This window comes from Perca flavescens, chromosome 4 (assembly GCF_004354835.1).
Source record: "Perca flavescens isolate YP-PL-M2 chromosome 4, PFLA_1.0, whole genome shotgun sequence".
NCBI lineage: Eukaryota > Metazoa > Chordata > Actinopteri > Perciformes > Percidae > Perca > Perca flavescens.
This window is the reverse complement of record NC_041334.1, coordinates 24,347,029-24,368,344: the sequence shown is the minus strand read 5'-3', so window position 1 is coordinate 24,368,344 and position 21,316 is coordinate 24,347,029. Positions and strand designations below refer to the sequence as shown.

Here is a 21,316-nt window from a genome sequence, read left to right as displayed (position 1 = left end):
GTTAAGTTATTGTTACAATCAGTTAGTCCAAGACCAAACAATGTAAGATACATGTTTCCAAATTACCCATTGGGTTGCTAAAGATTAGCTTTTTTCTTCACTGTTTTCACATTACAGTAGGCACAAATGTAACTGTACATTACCCATCAAATTCAACAACAAACTATTTCCATAATTCCTATGCCATATTACCCATTAAATTCAACAACAAACTATTTCCATAATTCCTATGCCATAAACGGAAGTGTGATCAATGAAGACATCTTCCCCAATCATCGATGCAACACACTTTTACTGTATTGCAACATTACTGTTAAGGTTTTATCTAATCAAATACTGTAAAAAAATCACTGTAACAGAACTGAAAGAAAATAGTTTTCTGTAAATACTGTAAAAGTGTTCTGTAGTACACACTACACTAATCTGCATAAATTCAGTCTTCTGGATTTGGCCATAAGTACTCGTCCACATCACGTCATCATGTATGTTTTCATAGATCATGGTTCACCTTGGGAAAAACCTTCTTGAATGTCGAATCCAAGCCTTACATTGGTCAGCAGTGATGTCATCACAAGCCTCATCCACACTATTGTATTGTAAACACTGTAATCATTGCAGTGGTCCTTTGTGGCCCTGATGGTTTGAGCACTACTGTAAATTACCAACACTAAGGTTGTGGGTTCAAGTCCCGCCAAGGTCATGTACAAATCTCACACCTTAGGGTGGTGATAGTAAAGTTTTGCATTGGGCTATAATAGGCAAAAAAAACAACCATACATACAGTATATTACGCAAATGTTTCAATCTTCTGGTAATGTCATCCTGGTTAATGTCAAGTTGTCATTACAAAGACATCCCAAACAAATTTAATGTCAACTTGTCATGACCAAGACAACTTCTGGTAATGTCACATTGATTAATGTCAAGTTGTCATAATCAAGACAACCCAAACAATGTAAACTTGTCATGACAAAAACCGAATGACACTTAATGACAGAAGTCATAAACGTTTATGACTTGTTTATAACGTTAATGACACGTTCATGACAGTGTCATGTCATAGTTATGACAATGTCATGTCACAATTATGTCGATACCTTCAAGTAAAGTGTTACCGAAAATCCTATCCAAAGTTATGCATGTAATTTGTATGACCGTAGTGTATTTCAATTAGAGTGCGGATCGGGTCGCATTTTTCTGTCCGAGCCCGGCCCTCGTCCGACAGAGCAGTAACCGAGCCCGGCCCGAGCCCGACAGACATTAAGATATTTACTGTATGTCCGAGCCCAACCCGAGGATGACACAGTTAAAATCAAATTTTTTTTCCTCATACTATTGACACATAGTACGTTTGTAGGAAGGCATTTGGAAATGTCAAAAGATGAGCACATCAGAGCACACGGGGCAACGAGCGCACGTTAACACAGGCACGCACCTACATAAAAGCATTTTTAAATTTAAAATGTCCAATACCTTATCGCGCTGATGTGACCGAGTCCGACCCGAATCCGAACATAATTTCTAAATATCTGTCTGAACCTGGCCCGGTTCGGGTATCCATCCTCTAATTTCAATGTGAAACTGGTCTTTTTAGATGTTTTTGTTGTACACAGTCAATGTCAGATGTACTTAGAGTTGTGAAAAGAGGTACTTTTTGATGATCTTTTGGTTTATTCTTACTTAAGGTAGTAAAATCTTACCACATACTTGTGAGTATAGCGTCAGAAAAAAACCGTAATAAGTACAAATAAACAAAACTTATTCCGCTTGTCTTTGTATGCCTGCCAAAAAGTACCATGATGTGGACAGATTTTCTATGTGAATTTAGAATAAAAAACCATAATATAAGATTTTCTCCTGTGTGGTCTACAACAGTAATTGAGTAATAATTGTAAAGATGCGGAAAGCAGCATGTAATACATTGTCAGAACAGTTTTAGCCTTCCAAGTAAATGTATGCAAATTGCCACTTCCTGGTTCGTGAAAGCATGTAAAATATAATAGCAAATGATAAGCATTCCCTCTCAATTAACCGGCAATTTATTCAATCATAAGCACGTTTCACTGCGAGCAGAAATAGAACAAGGGAGAGACACAGAAAGAGAAGGAGAGTTAGGAAGGAGGCCTTTGGGGATGACCATAAATATCTCTGACTCATCTTAGTTTATTTGTGTTGTAAAGAGACTTACAGTAGTATGTTCCCTTCTCTCATACAGTATGTGCATACGATAAGTGTATGTGTTCACTTCACTTGCTACTATTCTATTAGGTATATATGATACATCATGCACTCACGGATACACAGACACACATAAACACGGCACGTTTATGTCCTAAACTGCACACTAACAGCACAAACTCATGCAGAGCAGGATACAACACGGCATAATACATGTTCCTCCTCGACCCCCACATCCGTACAGACCCTCCTCTGCCACAGGGTGAGTGTTCATGTTCAACTCACATACTCACAGAGCTCAGATCACCATGTGACAAAGGCTGCTAACCCGCTGAACCATGCATTCTTCTACATAACTCGCCATATGAGAGAGCCATGCAGACAGCAGTAATGTAAACCTAAGAATTCAGATGGGCCTATGCGCAATGCCTACAAGGCTCCGTCTATCTTCCTCCAGACTACACACAAATCACCAATTACATTTTGTGCATAATAATAAAGAGCGGAAATGCAGTCATAAAAATACAATGAAACAGGTTGTCTTGCAATTAGAGCACCATTGTTCATACATTATCTTTTATTATCTAAATAAAAGCCAGTTTTAAACTGCAGCATCCTTAAGGGAGACCAGGAATACAAAAACTAATGACAGCCCTAAACTATTTTCAATTCAATATATATATATATATATATTCAAATATATTCAAAATGCTTGAATATTTATTAGTGCTCCCAAACCAGCCATATCCCATCCCCTAATTAAGTCGGATCACTTCTAATTATATAGCCCAATATCACGAATCACAAATTTGCATCAAGGGACTTTACTATCCGTACAGCATTCGACACCCTCTGTCCCTGGACCCAGAAATGCAATAGATGTTGTGTATACAGAATAGACCAACATTACAGTATAGACAATCAGGATGACAAACAGTTACAGAATACAGCATTTAAAGGAATAGTTTGACTATTTGTGAAATATACTTGTTTACTTTTTTGCTAAGTTACTAGATGAAAATACCACCCTCATGTCTGTATGCTAAAAAGAAAGGTAGAGCCTGTAGCCCATTAGCTTAGCTTAAGTGTAAAGAGAGAAAAAAGTCATGATCCAGTTTATTCGGTTAGTGCTACAAAACAAAACATATGATAATCTGGAATATGTAGGACTGTTCGGTACATTTCTACACCAACAACAAAAATAGATAAGTATATGAAAGAAACCTGCATAAATGCTGCACCTTACTGAATCTAATGTTATGGTTCATTTTTATCACTTTTAAACTCACCATGAGATACTGAGCCATTGAACTGTAAAATACTGCAGTGCATTACATTAAGAGGAACCACAGAATACTGATATACAGTATGTTTGCTTTACTCTGCTTGTACCTCAGAGACAGATAAAAAAAATAGGGTCTCATAGTTTACAATGTACCAATAAATTAAATGTACAAATCAACCAGGCAGCCGCAGGGCAGGCAACCTGACTGACGCTCTGTAATAAATCTCAATGTTTTATGTTAAGTACTGCAGACATTTGGAGGAGGCCTGTGACCATAAAATATCTCAATATTCGTTTCATGACAGAGAAATGGAAAAGAGAAAATGATTTAAAAAAAATCTAAAATGATGGTTTATTTTCATTTTTTTACTGATAATTGCACGGTTATAAGATTCTGTTCAAATAGAAATGATCTGCCAGAAACTGTGACATAAACAGTATATATGTTAGGGCTCCAACTAAAGATTATATTCATTATCAATTAATCTCTCCAATATTTTCTCAATTATTCAATTAATCGTTAATCGTGTAAAAAAAAATCAATCCTTACCCAGTGCAATGTTCTCAAAGCCTAAAGTGATGTCTTGTTTGGTGCAATCACACAGTCCCAAACCCAATGATTTTCAGTGCAGAGTATTAAGAAAACCAAACGATTTATTTGAGAAGCTGGAACCAGAGAATTTCGACAGAAATTGAATCTGCATTTTTTAAACAAGAATGCAGATTCAATTTCTGTTGATCGATTAATAAACTAACTGCTGCAGCTTTAATATGAATTCTCTGTGCATCTTATGTATTTCTGATTACATGACCACCTGAGTGTTAGTACATGTGCGTGTATGGAAAGCCACATCTGAGCGTGTGGCGGCGAGCCAACAGTCACATGAGTCAGGGTGACATCATGCATGTTTGATATCTGTGTGCGAGCGGAGCACTTACAAGCAGAGCAAACACAACAAACTTCACGACATAATACTAATGTCAAAGCAAGCCATATATAGTACAGTAGAGACGAGCACACGCAGTCAGCGCATACACCCAAACAGCACAGCAGTCAATACATAACTGGAAACTCTGCAGCTATCAGCCATGGGATAGTTTGAGAGCAGATCTCTCCTTAGTGTCATAGAAATATTATAATGTCATTTTGGATCTGATCCTGCACACAATGAGCGGACATATATTCTGTAGGACTTCCCACATCACTCTCCCGGGCCGCTACATCTCCCTCCCCCATGCGCTCGTCATCTCCCGCAAACTCCCTTTCCTTCCCCTGTCTGTATAGATCAGTCAGTGCCAACTATCCATGCCGGGGGAGGCGGGGGGGAGTGGGGGGCAGGGAGGTGGGGGGGGCAGCAAGCATTAAGTCCTTCTTCACCACCTACTCCTGCAGGTTGCACAGTAAATAAGTGTGTTTGAGTGTGCCTGTTCAAATGTGTGTTATGCATGGGGTTTGTGTTATTCTTGTGTACCTTAATAAGGCCTGTTGCATTACCAGATTTCTTTCTTTTTTATCACAGTTTATTCAGAATTTCCTGCTAGTTCTCATAAGGAAATAGTATAATGTGTTTGCAGAAATTCATCCACATGTCTCTGCATTGCTTTAATTGTTCAAATGCTCCTGTGCTTAATACTGAACTATTGACTGAATCCAACAATAAAACACCAACAGTAGCAACAAAATGTATTGTTTCTACTTGAATGCATTAAATTGAAATCCAGCAACCACATTACAAAATACAACATAACTAACTGCACATCTATTCTAATGCCCTGTTCTTTATCACACGGTATAGCTGGACCCATGTCTTTGACAGTATACTAATGTGTATGTGTGTGTGTGTGTGTGTGTGGGGGGGGGTTAGGTAAGAGTTGTGTGAGGATGCCAAGGAATACACTACATGTGCAGGTCATCTTAAGTATACCCACACTACCAATGTCTTCACAAAGAAAGAAAACATCACATTTGTTGCATAAGCTCGGTGATGTATTGCTTAGTTTTGCCCTAAAGTTACATGATCCACGCAGGATTGAACAGCGATGTAGTTATTGAATCAAGATGTTGTTGATGTTGTATGGTTAGATGTTGTGTTATTGTGTCAGTGTATGCATGTGACTGAAGTTATTGTAGAGAAAAAGGGAAATAGAGCAACCTGAATTCTGCAGCATCTCAAGAGGAATAAAGCATTCTTATGTGTTCCCATTTCAGTCAAGCCCACACACTCCTATCTCTCTCACAAATATGCACACACACACACGCACGCACGCACACACACACACACACACACACACACACACACACACACACACACACACACACACACACACAGACGCATACACGTAAAGACCTCTTATTCACCCCTTCTTCCCTCTCTGGCTTTCTTTCTATGTGGTTCATCATTTGCAAAGTGTACCTGTGAGTGTTAGTGCACCATTACTGTACAGTAAATCTGTAAGAACAAATATTCATGCTTGCAGATGTGTGTCCATGTAAAAAAGCACATATGACATAAAGTAGCTGTCATAGTAACCAAAACAATGACTGAACACAGGAAATTAAAGTGAGATCCCAAAAGCCAAACTTTGGCTTTTCAGTTTTATTAAAATTCCTCTTAGCTTTTGAGCTAAAAGAGGTAGTGGACACATAAGTTGAATATTTTCACTAAAAAGTATTGGATTTTTTTATATCTGCATGACATGATTAGGAAGGTAAGAAAACTGTACCGGTGTCTCCACCACTCTGTCTAGGTTTGCAACCTCTCTTCATTGTCTCTTTAACAACTCTTCCTATTATGATTTGGTGTCACCCTCAGTTATCAAGTCTCGCATGTTACAATAAATGTATCTCTCTCACTCTGTCAACTTCAGTCTCCCTCACATACACAAGCCCAAGCATGCACACACACACAAAGTCATGACAATCATTCCACTAATGGACTATTCAAGTTTTGGTGCATCTACCTTTACATTTATTATGTATTTATACAATTTACCAACCTATAAATACTGTTGTATTTTTACATTATTGATGTTTGACTGTTTTTATCTTTGCTGGTACTTCTTTTTGGTAATATATTTTATATTACAATGTCATTTGTCTTTTGACTGACTTAGCCACAGATTGAAGAGTTGCAACTGTAATTTCGCTGTTAGAGAGAGTTACAAAGTGTCTTGTGTGGGTTTGATGTAAAGCATATATGTAAACTGAAAAATGCCATTACATAACATTTGCATTACTGAAAAATTAACTACATTGAGCATATTAGAAGGGCAAAACAACAATGCATGAAACTACACAAAAAAGCATACAAATCACTGAATATTTTGTCACACGTATTTGTTATTCATTGCATCGTATTCATAAGTAATCATATGTGTTATTTACAGAGCCTGAGAAAAAAAATTCATTCATTCACAAATGGTCTGCCGTTCCCCTTTAAGAAGGCCTGTTTGACGCACAAACTGTGCACATGCGCTATGCTTCCCACAGTATCCACACCAAGCTAACACAGCTCTGACTCCCTCTTTACTCTCTCTCACTCACACACATACACACATACGCACGCAAACACACGCATGCACATGCATGCACACACACACGCAGGCACGCAGGCACGCAGGCACGCAAGCACGCGCACAAGCACACACAGACACGCAAGCGCGCGCACACACACACACACACACACAGAAATACACATTCAAGATAACAAGCAGGGACAGAGCTAGTGTGAGCCACAAATGAGCAGTTGTGTTAAGTGACTAAACACATACTTCTACCATCATCTCTATAGGAGTCCACAGTCCAGACGTTGCTGCTTGTGCCAGCCATTACACACACACGCACACACACACACACACACACACACACACACACACACACACACACACACACACACACACACACACACCAACAACTTCATCCGTCACACACGTAGCCAAAACACTGGCATATGAAGCACTCCTCATATTGCAAAACATGTCATCAACTCCCCCGTAGACTTTAGCCATAGACTATGATTACTACATTAAAACAAGGACTGCAGCAAACATGAACTTACTGTAATAGTATTTCAAAAACTACAATGGCAGGTTGAGAGTTGAATTGTAAATACAGACACAGGACATAGTAAATTAAGGGTGATTACCTGAAAGACTGTGGTACATGCTGGCTAAATATTTGTAAATCATGTTTGTTCATTTGTTTGCTATTCTACATACATTTAGAAATGTTTACCGGCACAGAGCCTGAAGAGCACTACTACTACTGTTGTGTCCTTGGTTTGTCTATGAGTGACGACAAAGCTGGCAAATCACACAAGGCACTTTAATGCAAGAGAATAACAAAGGCAAACTGTACATGCACAGAAATGAGGGGGAAACCTGAGCAGAATGATTAGGGTGAATACAATAAGCAACAAGAAAGATGGAATATATGATAGAAGCACTGACAATATTATCAGATGTCAGCTCAAAAAAAGAAACCACTGTATTGTGCCTCTAATAATCTTTGACAAGAACCACTGCAATCTGGCGAATGCCTCTCAGTGACTGGTTGTCGCACTAAAGCACTTGGTGACTTTGATCAGTCAACAGGCAATGGCTGTGAGTCAAAGGTTTGGCACTGTAACGGTTGTTGGTATGTATTTACATCACAAATGACTTTTTCTTTGTTGGTAGTTGCTCATTTTCTGTTACACAGTATGTGCATTTCATGCCTACAACAGAGTTGCATGCAAATGCAAAACATATTAAACAACACTGCTTTAGCGTGGCTTTTGTCTTGTTGTGTAACAGGCCTGAGAGTTCACTGAAGTCAGTGTTAAACTGTGCATGAGTGAACTTACTGACAGTGTAAGCTTTAGGGGCTAACTGATGATAGATCTGTGTGATTAGTTAAACTGCAGTGTAATGGAACCTGTAAGAGGAACGTCTGCCTGCTCCCCTACAGATGGTGTTGAGGAACTATGGCCAGTATACATTTTAATAAAGGAGTGTGCCATAAAGCAGTGGTTTGTATAAATCGATTTAGAATATGTCTTGAAACACAGGAATAACTTTCATGGTGCACTATGAAAACAAACATATGGTAAGTGACTTTAGGATAAAACTGTTGTTCTTCTTGTGGATGACTTCTTGATTTTGTGAAAATTGCAAGAATGTCAAGTAATGAAATTAATGTTACATACATTTGTACAAAGCCTGCCATCTCAATTAAAGATGGTATTAGAAAAGCTGTGCTGTCCGGTTGTGTGTCACAGTAGACATTATATTATTATATATTATATTGCATTACTGGGAGATGACAAGCATGTAATTGTCATTACTGTAAACAAGCTTCACATCTTAAACAAGGGGGACAGTTATTTACAATGCCTACCTCCCTTCCGCCTGCCCCCCTCAACTCTTTCTGTGTAAACCACTTGAGATGATTGCGACACAATGTCAACATCAAAAGAAAAAAAATCCAGATATTCAATAAGGTATTCAATAAAACCAGGTATATGTGTGACATGGGTGTGTGTGTGTGTGTGTGTGTTCATTAGTCCCTCTGTCAATAGCAATAATTCATATTTAAAAAATATTCAGCAAAATGATTCATGTGATCATTAATTCATTCAGCTTCACATCCGAATGTGAAGCTGATTCAAGCTGTGAGTTCTCTGCTGGCGTTCACATGACCTCTGTATTGGTTTGTGCGTGGACATTTCAGCCTTTACATGTGTCCTTTTGTCCCCAGTAAAATAAATAGCGCTGCGGCTCCAGTTATGCAATAACAGTGGTACGGGCAAACACTACATGATACCATACGCCATTCACTGCGTGTTGCCTCACGAAGGATGAGATGTATGAATTATATTCACCATGAAAAGGTCATCGTTTTGCTCAGCTACCTTCAGCAGGAGCTGCCCGGGGTGTTGAGTCTCAGATAGATAGATAAGTCAGAAATGACCTTAAAGCAAAGGCAGGAGGGTTGCAGACTATTTCTCTGTCCCCTAGAAAAAGTGGGTGTGAAGGAGACTCAGTCACGTGCAGGATATGTTGTGTGTCTTACTATTGCAGTGAGATGACTAAACAAAGGAAAAGCAATTAAGGAGAAAGCTCAGCAGGAGAAGAATGAGTGTGAGTTCCTGACAGAGGTTGTTATCTTACGTGCGTGTGTGCTCGCTACGTCCTGTTACTCACTTGTGCCTCCTGGTGGTAGCAGGACCCCAATCTTTTGCCCTGTGTTCCACCCGAGGAGGAAATTGCTTTCTATTTATAATGAGCTGCTGCATTTAACCAAGCCTTACTAACAAGACAGGCAGACTCATGCTATTAAGGCCTCTGTGACTTTGCAGCATTGCTCTGTTCTAACCCAGAGGAGCTCTGCAGCATCTTGGCACTGTGTAGACAGTGTAGCACAAGCAAATTAACAGATTCAGTATTTGGACCTTCCAGGAGTTAATGTTAATTGAGAATGCACTAAGTGAGCTGTCCACATCCACAATCCTAGAAGTCAGCTTGTTTGCATTGCAAGGTTTCATTGTCTCTTTGTGCTGAAAGTTACACCACTTTTGAATGTATCACTGAGTAAAAACCTGCTTATGTCGGCAGTCTAGTGATATAATTTGATCCTCGCTTTACACATCAGGCCTTTCAGCATCGCACCTCAGGTTTCATATCAGTCCTCAGTCCACCTGTGAGGCTGCAGAGCAGAGCGGTGTGAAATGGCAATCTTCACTACAGCCTTACCTGCTGACTGCGAAAGCAAAACTAGCTCAGCACTTTTGTCTCTAGTGCTCCTCCTGTGACTACAGCGTGTGTTCTGTAGAACAACTAAGGCCAAGCTGGCCCACCTGCCCTACAAAGTATTCTATTGTTCAACATCTGCTGAAAAGGGAAAGATTGCATTATTCACCCTCCGGTATCTGAGTTAACGTTGACACTGCAGAATTAAACCATAGTCTCTGCAAGCATTGGACAAGGATCCGTATAAGGATCAGCAAAAATGTATATAGTGCAGTTAAAGAAGAATCCATAAAACCACAGAAGAGGCAGTTGTGCATTTTCAAAAAGTTAAGCTTTGTCCTGACACTCAAAAGAAGCAACTAAATGATAATTGGATATCCAATCATTAGCATGTCCTCTCATCTCTACTTAATGATCTTGTTCATGAAGCATGTAAGCCACATCAATGATGCTGCTCACTCATGATAGGCAGTACACAAAACATAGCATCTTGGTTAATTCTTAATGGGTGCATCCATAAATCCAATCTGACACTTGTGTTTAGAGGAGACATATACAGGGTCTAGTAACAAACATTACACAGCAATGCCCTGGCCTCATTAAAAAATATCAAACTATCTATGTTCACACTTACAGCTTTGGTTTTTATTATAAAGGCTGAGATGAGACATAGAATGTAGCTTATTTCCTAGCGAGTGTAGTTATTTAATTTGATGCCATTTGGTCGTAACAAGAGTGAATACTGAATTGCTCCCAGAACTTTCTCTTTGCCCTTAGGTGGGATCTGAACACATGAGAAGGTGAAGCTCTGATCATATGAACATAAATTCTGGCAACGCTCTAAATTTATGTTCCTTATTATTAACATTGCAGTTTGGCTCCATAATGGTTGTGTTGTAAAGCTGTTAAAATACCTGAGGTTTAGAGGCTATACAAAAAGTTACCAGTATGAAATAAGCACCTGTCAACACTATGCACATGGTCATCATCAGTCTGACGCTGGGACACACATTAGTGAGTGGCATCTGTCGCTGAGAGCTGTTTAGCTCAATGGAGCTGCTGTTCAGCTGAAAGTAGCTTCTTTTAATAAGCCTCACATTCATGCTGTGTAGTAAAACATTTATTTGGTACATTGCAACATTTTATATATAAACGTAGAAGAAATAAACATTGTATTCAATCAAAGTAGAGACGCACCAATGCAACTTTTTCTTTCCTGATACTGATTCTGATAACAAGTACTGATCCGATATGATAGCTTTGTTCCCTATTATAAAATGGGTAAACTTCCCTAACATCTCTGGCTTCACAGTAAAGGCCTATCACATTAATGCCTTCATATTAAAACACATTTATTGAGTGACTTTATGCATCAAAACTAGCTCACCACAGAAAAAGACCAAAAAGAAAACTATATTTAGCCGAATGTGGAATGATCACGTCTGGCCAGTGCTTGATTCACTTAATAAGGTCAGTGTGGATGCCGATACCAAACCAACGGGTCGGATTGTTGCATCTGTAAACTAAAGACAAAAAGAGAGCTGGCGTGTGTGTAACTACTCCAGTTCAGCAAGCGTTTGCATGCTGACATGTATTAGAATAGCCTTTCAACGCTTTTGCTGCTGTATTTGTATTCACACAGGACAGCAAAATGCACAGATGTTTCAGCAATGCTTTCTTCAGAGTCCAACCAGACTCTCAACACTTTTCCAGATTCTTGTTCCATACTTATGCAAGTTTAAACATTTTCTTCTAGTTGACAATATTAGGACAATCAAAATGTTTTGAACTTCCCTCCCAAACTTACCCTGACAACACACTGTACATAATACTGTATCAGACTTTGTAATGTCCCACATGGCCCACTTTCCCCTGATGCACCACCGCTGTGTAAACAAACACCCTGAGGTCACCCTCCAGGAGGTCAAAATGAGAGCAGTACATCTTACTTCTCTAAAGTAGACCAGACACACTTTTAGCCAAAGCTGTAGCTTATCTTGCACCGTGGGTTCAGCAGCGTAACAGACAGAGAAACACTCCCGCCGGTCTTTTACAGCGGGCTGGTATCTTTCTCTAACATGTTCCTGCTCTCAGACGAAGCTTTCAAGAACATTCAAATGTCTGCAGACTCGCTGTATAAGCTGCTCATGAATCATTGAACACTACAGCTAAATTCGGCTCATGTAAGGGCCACATTCTGTGTGTTTGTCTGGCTTTTGGAGAGTGCACTCATTCACAGCTGTGGAACAATGCTTACAACACTACATCACCCATAATTCATCACACAGACATAAATGCACAAGGTGCACAGAGTGGTGCAATGACGATAAATTCTAAAAATAGAAAGCTGAATAAAACCTCTGTACAGGGAAACTATGGCATGATAAAGCACCAATGAGGATAGTTGTCAAAGTGTTTCTCTGTGTAGGCACAGCAGATACTTCAAATCTGCATGATATACTGAAGATACAATCTGTATGCAACGTCTTACTATTACTGCCAAATCTCTGACTATATCTTGATCTCGAAAGGGCGATACAATCAAACTTTGTCAACTGAAAGAGGATTATGAAGTAGCAATGCATTTTGTAATGTATCTTGAAATTATTTAACCAAACAAGAAAACAACAGCCACTCAAAGAGATTATTATATTATTTAACTCCTTATTATCACAAACATACAGATATCAACCCTTAATTGAAGCCAGACATTACAGTTTTGAAAATGTGAACTCAGACAGTCCATATACACACAATGTAGAGCAATATGAGTCTGTCTTTGGCTGTAAGTAGCAGCACTGATACAACAGGCACCAAATGGATTATAGTGACATATAAAGACTACTCACCAGGTCATGGTTCGTGGAATTGGAATCATCTGCAGGGAAGGGGACATAGACAGCTAAGGCCATACAGTTGGCAAAAATAGCAATTAATATAAATATATCAAATGGCCTGCGGAAAGAAGTTAAGGAAAACACAGAAGAGCAATAATGCAACATAACAAGACAAAATAATTATCATATCATCATTTATCATATGGATAAAAATGACTTACCTGCTGTGACATTAAACATTCTGCACTACTTTAATTTATAAACTATTCACAGAATTTAACAAGTTAGATATGAAAATTACTTAAGACATCATAACTCCCTGATCCTGAGTTTTGAATGGCTTTTTCAATGAACAATGTTTTAACACATGATCTGTATGGTTTTGTTTGGGTTATATATCTTAACTGCTATCTGAGCTGTGTAATTGTTTATTGTAGAGCAGTGGTTCCCAACCAGAATACATTAAAGGGGTCATAATATGATTTGTAAGCTAAGCAGAGAAAGCATATAATCACAATTGGTTGACTTGGTTGTAATCCATAGATGTGAAGAGGTAGTCAAATGTGGACAAAGCTTTGTTCTAAGGGGTCAAAAGTCAAAATGGTTGGGAACCACTTTACTACATTGATGTTATCATTGCCTCTTCTGTTACTTACTTTCCCAAACTAAATCTTTACCAGAATGTTACTCAAATTCTATGAACTATTAAAACTAAGAAATATCTGCCATCCTAAAAAACAATATCCTGTAATTTACACTAAAAACAATTCAATGTTAAACTGATGAACAATGTCAAGAATTAGAGATTGTTTCACTAAAACAACCAACTGCATTCCACATTACAGTAACAATGACACAGCGTGGACCATTACTTATATCATTTATAAAAAAACATCTTCAATTCAGTTAATTCTTCACACTCTTCTGAGTTGTTCTTCTCCAATCACAAAATCTCAGAAACAAACACTATTGCACTGTTGCATGCAGTCCATGCCGAACAATTTTGGACTGCTGATAAGGCCACAGCTGCATTTCCCAAAGTGTACTGGTAGTAAATCCCTATTGACCCTTTTTTCGACAAACACACAAAGGTGGATTATGAAATGTATCTTTGCGATTCATGATAGGCAATCTCCTTTATAACATTTGATGGCTTTTGTGATGACAGCATCTGCTTTAGCAACAAGCACACCAGACTGTCACACAGCTGTGTTGTGCCAGTGTTGAGTCCCTTTATCCATATACCCTGCCAGTATTTTAGGATTCAGTGACTTTCACTCTCTCTCACTCGTCTTTTGTGCTAAAAACATGTTTCTGCACCTCAGTTTGACTTTATTTTTTAAATTGGGACTCAAAAAATATATCAACTACTGTGCCGTGTGATCAGTGTTGGTGAGTAACGGAATACATGTACCGGCGTTACTTATTCAGAATACAAATTATGAGTAACTGTATTCCGTTACAGTTACAATTTGAATAGTTGGTATTTAGAATACAGTTACATTGTTGAAATCAATGGATTACATGACGATACTTCTCTGTTTCACGAGTTTATTCATTCTGTAAATAAATGAAGGCAACTCCATGCATTTCCCAGAAGCCCCAATATGAAAACGAAAAAATTAGCTATTTGCGTGATCAGTCACAATGGAGCCGTTGACAGACTACTAGCCCCGTTTGACATGCTAGCTAACGTTAGCTAAAATTAGCTCGTGGTATCTTAGACTGAGGTTAGATTTTTGTAGTGTGCATTTCGGGACTACAAATACAAAAATCTATCTGCTTGTTCAGGTACACGTTCAGCCAGTTGGAACAGAAGAACACACCAGTGTAGGCCTGTTCACTAAGATGTATGTGATGGCTGCATTCCTACACTTATAAAATGCAATTCAATGTGGAAGTAATCCAAGTATTCAGAATATGTTACACAGATTAAGTAACGGAACGGAATACGTTACAAATTACATTTGTGGGCATGTATTCTGTATTCTGTAATGGAATGTATCCTTCCCAACACTGCGTGTGATCATCTATACAATATATTGGTTCTTGAAAACACTTTACATCATGCTTCAAGTTTCATATATTACAGCTATAAATAACACACTGACTTGTGGGGGAAAAAAAGCAAAAGGCAAGGTCTAAACCCAGAGAAATGGGTATTTCTTCTCTTTCTTTTGTTGCCTTTATGTAGCCTGAGTAAAAAGCACTACATTAAATCACCTAATGTGGCAATACCACAGCTAAGAGCTGTGAACAAGTAGGGCTGCAACTAACGATCATTTTCATTATCAATTAATGTGGCAATTATTTTCTCGACTAATCCATTAGTCATTTGGTCTATTGAAAAAATACCCATGAGAGTTTCCCAGTGCACAAGGTGGTCTTGTTTTTGTCCAACTAACTATCTAAAACTCAAAGATATTCAATCTACACGGATATAAAATGAAAATAGAGAAACATTCTCACATGAAACCAGAGAATGTTGTGATTTTTCCTGATAAACTACTTAAATGATTAATCGATTATCAAAATAGTTGCCAATTAGTTTTCTAATTTAATCAATTAATCCACTAACAGTTTCAGCTCTATGAACAGTTAATGATCTTTGGTCAAATCCCAATACTCAAACCCCATTCCCACCTGGTATTAAAATCTGTCCCGAGTGATCGAATCACAATCGCAGCGCTCTAGGTACAGGTGGGAATGCACCCAGGATGCATTGAGGACGCGCTGAGATCCGATCACTCAGACCACATGCGACGGTGGTTTAGGCCACACATTACCACATTCTAATAGCAGTGTGTACATGAATATGTCCTGGGCCATATTGAAGGACCGCCTACTCAACTGTAAGCGGAACTACATACTCATTCAAAGTATTTCTCATGTCACAGAAACCACTGAGAGTAACTTGTGTGTTTTGGATGCTTTTATCCCTGGTTCTCTAGAGCTCTGTGCCTCGCGGTAGCCTGGAATGGCGGCCACGCGGAGGTCCCCGGGGAACGCTGGAAAACAAAAAACTTATTTTTAGTTTCATTAAATGTACCTGAATTCACGAATATGTGGGATATTAGACTACAGACATTCATGTTCTTACGTCGCAACTTCTGTTGTTGCTCAGCCGGCGAGCCTGAGTGGTCAAAGGAGCGGCTATTAAACGGTGGATGACACGTTTAATTTCCTGAAAATACTTCACAATACAGAATATAGAGGATCGCTTTGTGACCAGCACAGAGAAATGTGCGACTGGTATGAACAGCCAGACATGCGATCGTGCACGAATCTACGCTTCACAGCGCTTCGCCGGCGGTGTGCTTACAGCGTTAGAGCTGTCCACTTGTGATCGGATCACTCAGGACGGGTTTTAAAACCAGGAGGAAACAGGATTTCAGACATGCACCCGACAACACATAAAACCACTGTAAAGGATACTTCCACTCCACCAGGCTGATGCAGGCCCTGCGTATGGGGTTGTTGAGTTTGAGGCAGAACAGAGCCCTCGGTGGCCTGCTGTTGGCATTACTGCCCTGTTTCTTGCTTTTGGCATACTGCTGCCGCTTCTTCTGTGCCAACGCACCTGCCGGGATGGTAGTAGACGCTGGGGCAGGCAGGGCAGGAGGTGCGGGTGGTGCAACAGGGGCTGGGGCTGGGGCCGCAGCAGGGACAGGGGTTGAGGCGGGAGGGGCCTCTGGGGCTGGGTCTGGGGCGGGCCCGTTGGCGCTCATGGTGCGGGCGTGGCTCTGTGAGGAGCATCCAGCAGCATGGATCTGCCAGGGTAGACGGGGTGGCTAGAGAAGGGCCGAGTAATCTGACCAACGAGCTGGCACGTCACCAGGGGGAGCGACTCTGGTGCTGCTGGCATAATTTGCCTCTGAGAATGAGAAAAAGTGAGAAGGTGAGAAGAGATGGCATCAGTTTATTTTACACTTTTAATAACAATAAAAGAATAATTTATATTGCTTTTAAGTGAGAGCAGAACACATTAAATCTGTTCTTTAATCACTACATTGGCGTGCATAATGCACTACACAAGACTTTCAGGTTCTTCTGCCTGTTTATAGAAATGTGTCGATTGAAATATTTTCCCTCTGTCGCTCCGAAACAAACGTAAAAATATCACCCTTTTTCTGTAGTCTACCGTTAGATAGCTACCGTAAATGTAAGCTACTTTTAAAATGCCATATTTTCTCTCTGGGCTCACCAAAACAGACGTAAAAGCCTTTCTTTGATATCATTTTTCAGTTTTTCAAGAATTGATTTAGGAATCGGAACCGTTTTAAAACTACCGGTTCGGCATCAGAATCGTGAAAATCCAAATGATACCCAACCCTATGAAACATGCTATATAAATAAAGCTTGCCTTGTCTTAATCAAATGTGTTTTCTTTGTCCAAGGGTTAGGGTTACAATCCACAATCCAGCGTAAACTCTCTCCCCCATTTCTATACTATCCTCTGTCAAAAAAGAACGGGAGTTCAGTGAAGTAAAAAGGTGCAGGGGTAATTCCTATTGGTATATAGAGCACAAACCGGTCTACATTTAATGTTTGAGGCCATGTGAGAACTTTTGACTTCAGCTTAGACATGCCTGATATTATGATCACACACACCTACAAAAAGATGGCAAAATAAAGCCAATAAGTCTTGGACAGCTTATTGAACCGCACTTGTCTCTTCAAAGATAAAGAAGCAATTTATTTCCCCTCAAACATGCAAATAAGATAATTCCATTATGTCATCAAATGTGAAATGTATCCTGGTGTGTGCCTCAAACTGTGAAAATAATGAAATGTGCAACTGAAGCCGAGGACCCGTTCACAACTATGAGATATATAGGAGGTTGGCCTGATTTTGACGGTGCCATCAAAAGTCTAATTAATAAACAATCAAACATTTCCTGAACCTGAACATATTCTAGGAGGAAACATACGAAAGCAGATGTTAAAATGCATGCACAAATTAAGCTGTAAATTCAGAGCTGCCACTCTCAGGCATCACTTGATCACATCAGTTGTGTAAGTCCTTGAACTGCTGAGCAGGCCCCGCAGAGGAAGAAACAGAAAAGGTCACATTGCAGTGATGCTCCAAGAAGAATTCATCTTCATATTGCATAGAAAAATGTGATATGTGTTGCTGTGATGTAAGACTGCACATCTTGTGGTGAATGCAGGCTGCCAGCTTTGGATCCTTTTTGTGCTAGGAAGCTGCCTTCATGTAGCCGAGGCTAGTGCAAGCTCAATATGTGAACAATGCGTACCAAATGCGCTTATTTTGAAATATTAATTTCACTGCCACATCGACAACGTCGACAGTGCACCCGTGATTAAAACGACACACTGGCATTTCCATGAAAGATTCGTCACAGAATAACCATAAAGCGTGCTCTTATTTCTCCTTGGACGCCACCAAGGTAGGATATGGTGAAATCCCCCCCAAAAATGACAGGCTGACTCCGGGCGCTCATAGTGAAAATTGAGCAACGCACAGCCGTCAGCTGATCCTCGCTGCTCAGCAGAAACAGCTGGCAACGTTATTACAACAAACCTCAATCAGTGATGCTCTTACACTCACTCAGGGCTAATATAGTGGACAGTCCACATGACCAGAGCCCACCTCAGTTTGTAGAAAAGGTACCAGCCTAGTATCAGCCCTGACCACGCTCTATCAAAATCTAGGCTATTTAAATGTCTCGTTCATGACAAGTCGACAAATCTCCTCATCTAAATCGACAAAACATGACAGCGTCGACAGGACACTGTCATCTGACAGTAACGAAAAGGCATCATCATTGCTTGCATGCAGGAAAAAGCAGCTATGCTAAAGAGGCTAACTTCAGTTTGTGGAGCAGAAACCGCACCGTGCTGTACCTTTTTCTGAAGACTTTATGATTCAGCCGCGGTCCCCTCCGCTCGGTAACAAGGGTCCAGTGCTTCAGAGGGCGAAAAACGTCCGCTCGCAAACGGCGGTTTAAAATTCATCAGCTCCGGGAGCAGGAGGGACACATAAAGCCTGTGCATTAATTGTCTCTTCCATGGTGATCGTGGAGAGCTGGAGACAGGAGTGTGCGCACCAGACAACAGAGCATCCTCGTCCGCTGCCTGTTTATCGTCACGGCGCCAGTGAACAGTGAAACGATCTACATCAGAGAGCGAGCTCTCCTCCTTCTGCTCCTGCTCCTGCACAACACCCTGCTCCCCTCAAACAAGCATGTCCGCAGTGTTACCTGCTCTTCAATAAAGGTGACACATTTCAAACAGGGTGTCACATGCAGCATTAATCACGTGAAGGTCACTAGATAACTACTGAGTGGATCCAAATGTGTGCACCTGTCATTTGTAGGCTGCAGTTCTGGTAAAGATGAAAAGCAATAATACTAAACCTACTTGGATACCACTTTCTAATAAGGCTCCCTTTATAAAGGGCTCATGATCAGTAGCAAATTAATCCGTTATGATTACTAATGCCTTTCAATTATGAGTTATTAATAAGAACTGATGTAAGCTTTTGTTTACAAAGTTGTGCTGTTTTCCATTTCTATTTGAAAATAATGCTGTAATAACTGCTCATCATGGCTTTCCCCCTTTCTGATAAGCCATCAAGTCAGTGGTTATACAGGTTAATAGGTCATTAATAAAGGGCTTTAATCATCTAATCTGCAGTTGTGTGTTGATAAGTAGTCAATAAATGGATTCTCTGGGATTTTCATATCTTGGCAACCCAAACGTTGTTCTTGTTAATGGGCTATAACAGATCTATAAAGTATTTGTAAATTATTTATAATAGGTTCAACCTGTAAACCCTTCATAAAGAGACTTAATAGACAAGCATAGCTTACTACAGTGTATCTTACGTAACGTTAGCCTGCTAAAGACACAGTGTAGCTTACTGCTAACGTTAGCATGCAGCTAAAGACCCAGTGGAATTTATCGGAATGTTAGTATGCAGCTAAAGACACGCCATAACGTAGCTTATCGGAAGGCTGCAGCTGCACATTTCCAGACACCATGGCCACTACCAGAGTCAGAGATGAAACCTGAAGTAACTGGTGGGGCAACATTTTGACTTACCATGTGGGCACTGACAGGACTTCATGGTGCATTCAGATGCAGCTCCTAAAGTCTGATAAATTCAAGTACCCTTCTGCCTTTTTGTGGCTCTTCTTTTTGTTGCTACGATTCAAGATGCCATATTCTAATAGCAATGGCATTGCTAATAATAATGTTTAAATCGAAAATTGAATCAAATCATGACCTTAAAATCGAAAGTCAAATCTAATCGTGAATTTGAAGAATCATGACACCCCTATTATTAATTTAATTTGTTTTCTGAGAAATTATACAAAATTGTTGAAGATATGTGGAATCAGCATCAATGAAATTATAACTACTTATAGGTTATCATATTAAAAATTCTCATGATCTTCAGAAAATGCACCATAGGCCTACAGTACCTCCAAAATCAAACAATGGTTATGTATTGACATAAACCTAATCTATTAGAGCTGTAAATATAAAGGGGTCCTGTTAAGGCCCCAGCGACTCTAAGAGTAAGGCATGTTTGACAATGTCTGCTCTAAAATGACAGAGGAGATTCTGGTGGTCATATAGTATGTGAATGGAGCCTCAGCAATTAACAATGTATCATCAAAGCAATATGTAATCCCTCAGCTCCCAACCACAACAGGTTTTCTATTCATCATCACCTTGTAGGTCGATATGACGAACTTATCATTATTTGCAAATCCAGCAGTTATGGAACAACATTATCATTTATTTAGAGTCGTGTTTCTGTCCACCTGATGAATGTAAGTGTCGTAACTCTGTTTTTGGTGTCCACCAATACCAAAGGGAAATATCTGGCCCTTAATCTGCTAAATGCTCCACTATGTTCACGAGCTAGTCTCTAACTGTGTCAGTCAGTTGTTTAGTGCATGCTGAGCAGGTACTACACAGTGGGTTTTTAGAGACTTTTCTCCACAAACAGCTGCCTGCTGCAGATGAAAAAGAGACTGCGAAAGCGGTGAGAGTGAACTAAAACAGTAAAGTTGTGGCCAGACAGCTTAAAAATGAGCTGAACCTCACTATAGAGCCCTGTAAAGCCAGATTCAATTTCTCTGTAGGTTCATACGAGTGACCCCTTTCAAATTGTCACCTTGATTTTACATTGTCATTTGATACAGTTAAAATAAAAAAAATGATTATAGCCATTTAAAAAAACATCCATTCTGTGTCCCAAATCTATATGATGGATATATTGGGACATGTCAGATAACCTAGGTATCCAGAC

The 21,316-nt window shown here is 39.7% G+C and overlaps 1 protein-coding gene across 1 annotated transcript in view; it reads right to left on the bottom strand.

Moving 5' to 3' along the window:
- cacna1da (calcium channel, voltage-dependent, L type, alpha 1D subunit, a) overlaps positions 1–16,757 on the bottom strand; it is a 58,225-nt gene extending 41,468 nt beyond the window's left edge. Inside the window, 2 exon segments of the mRNA XM_028574939.1 lie at positions 13,042–13,147; positions 16,465–16,757. Of these exon segments, the coding sequence (XP_028430740.1) occupies positions 13,042–13,147; positions 16,465–16,757 (399 nt within the window).
- Between the last annotated feature and the right edge of the window lie 4,559 nt (positions 16,758–21,316).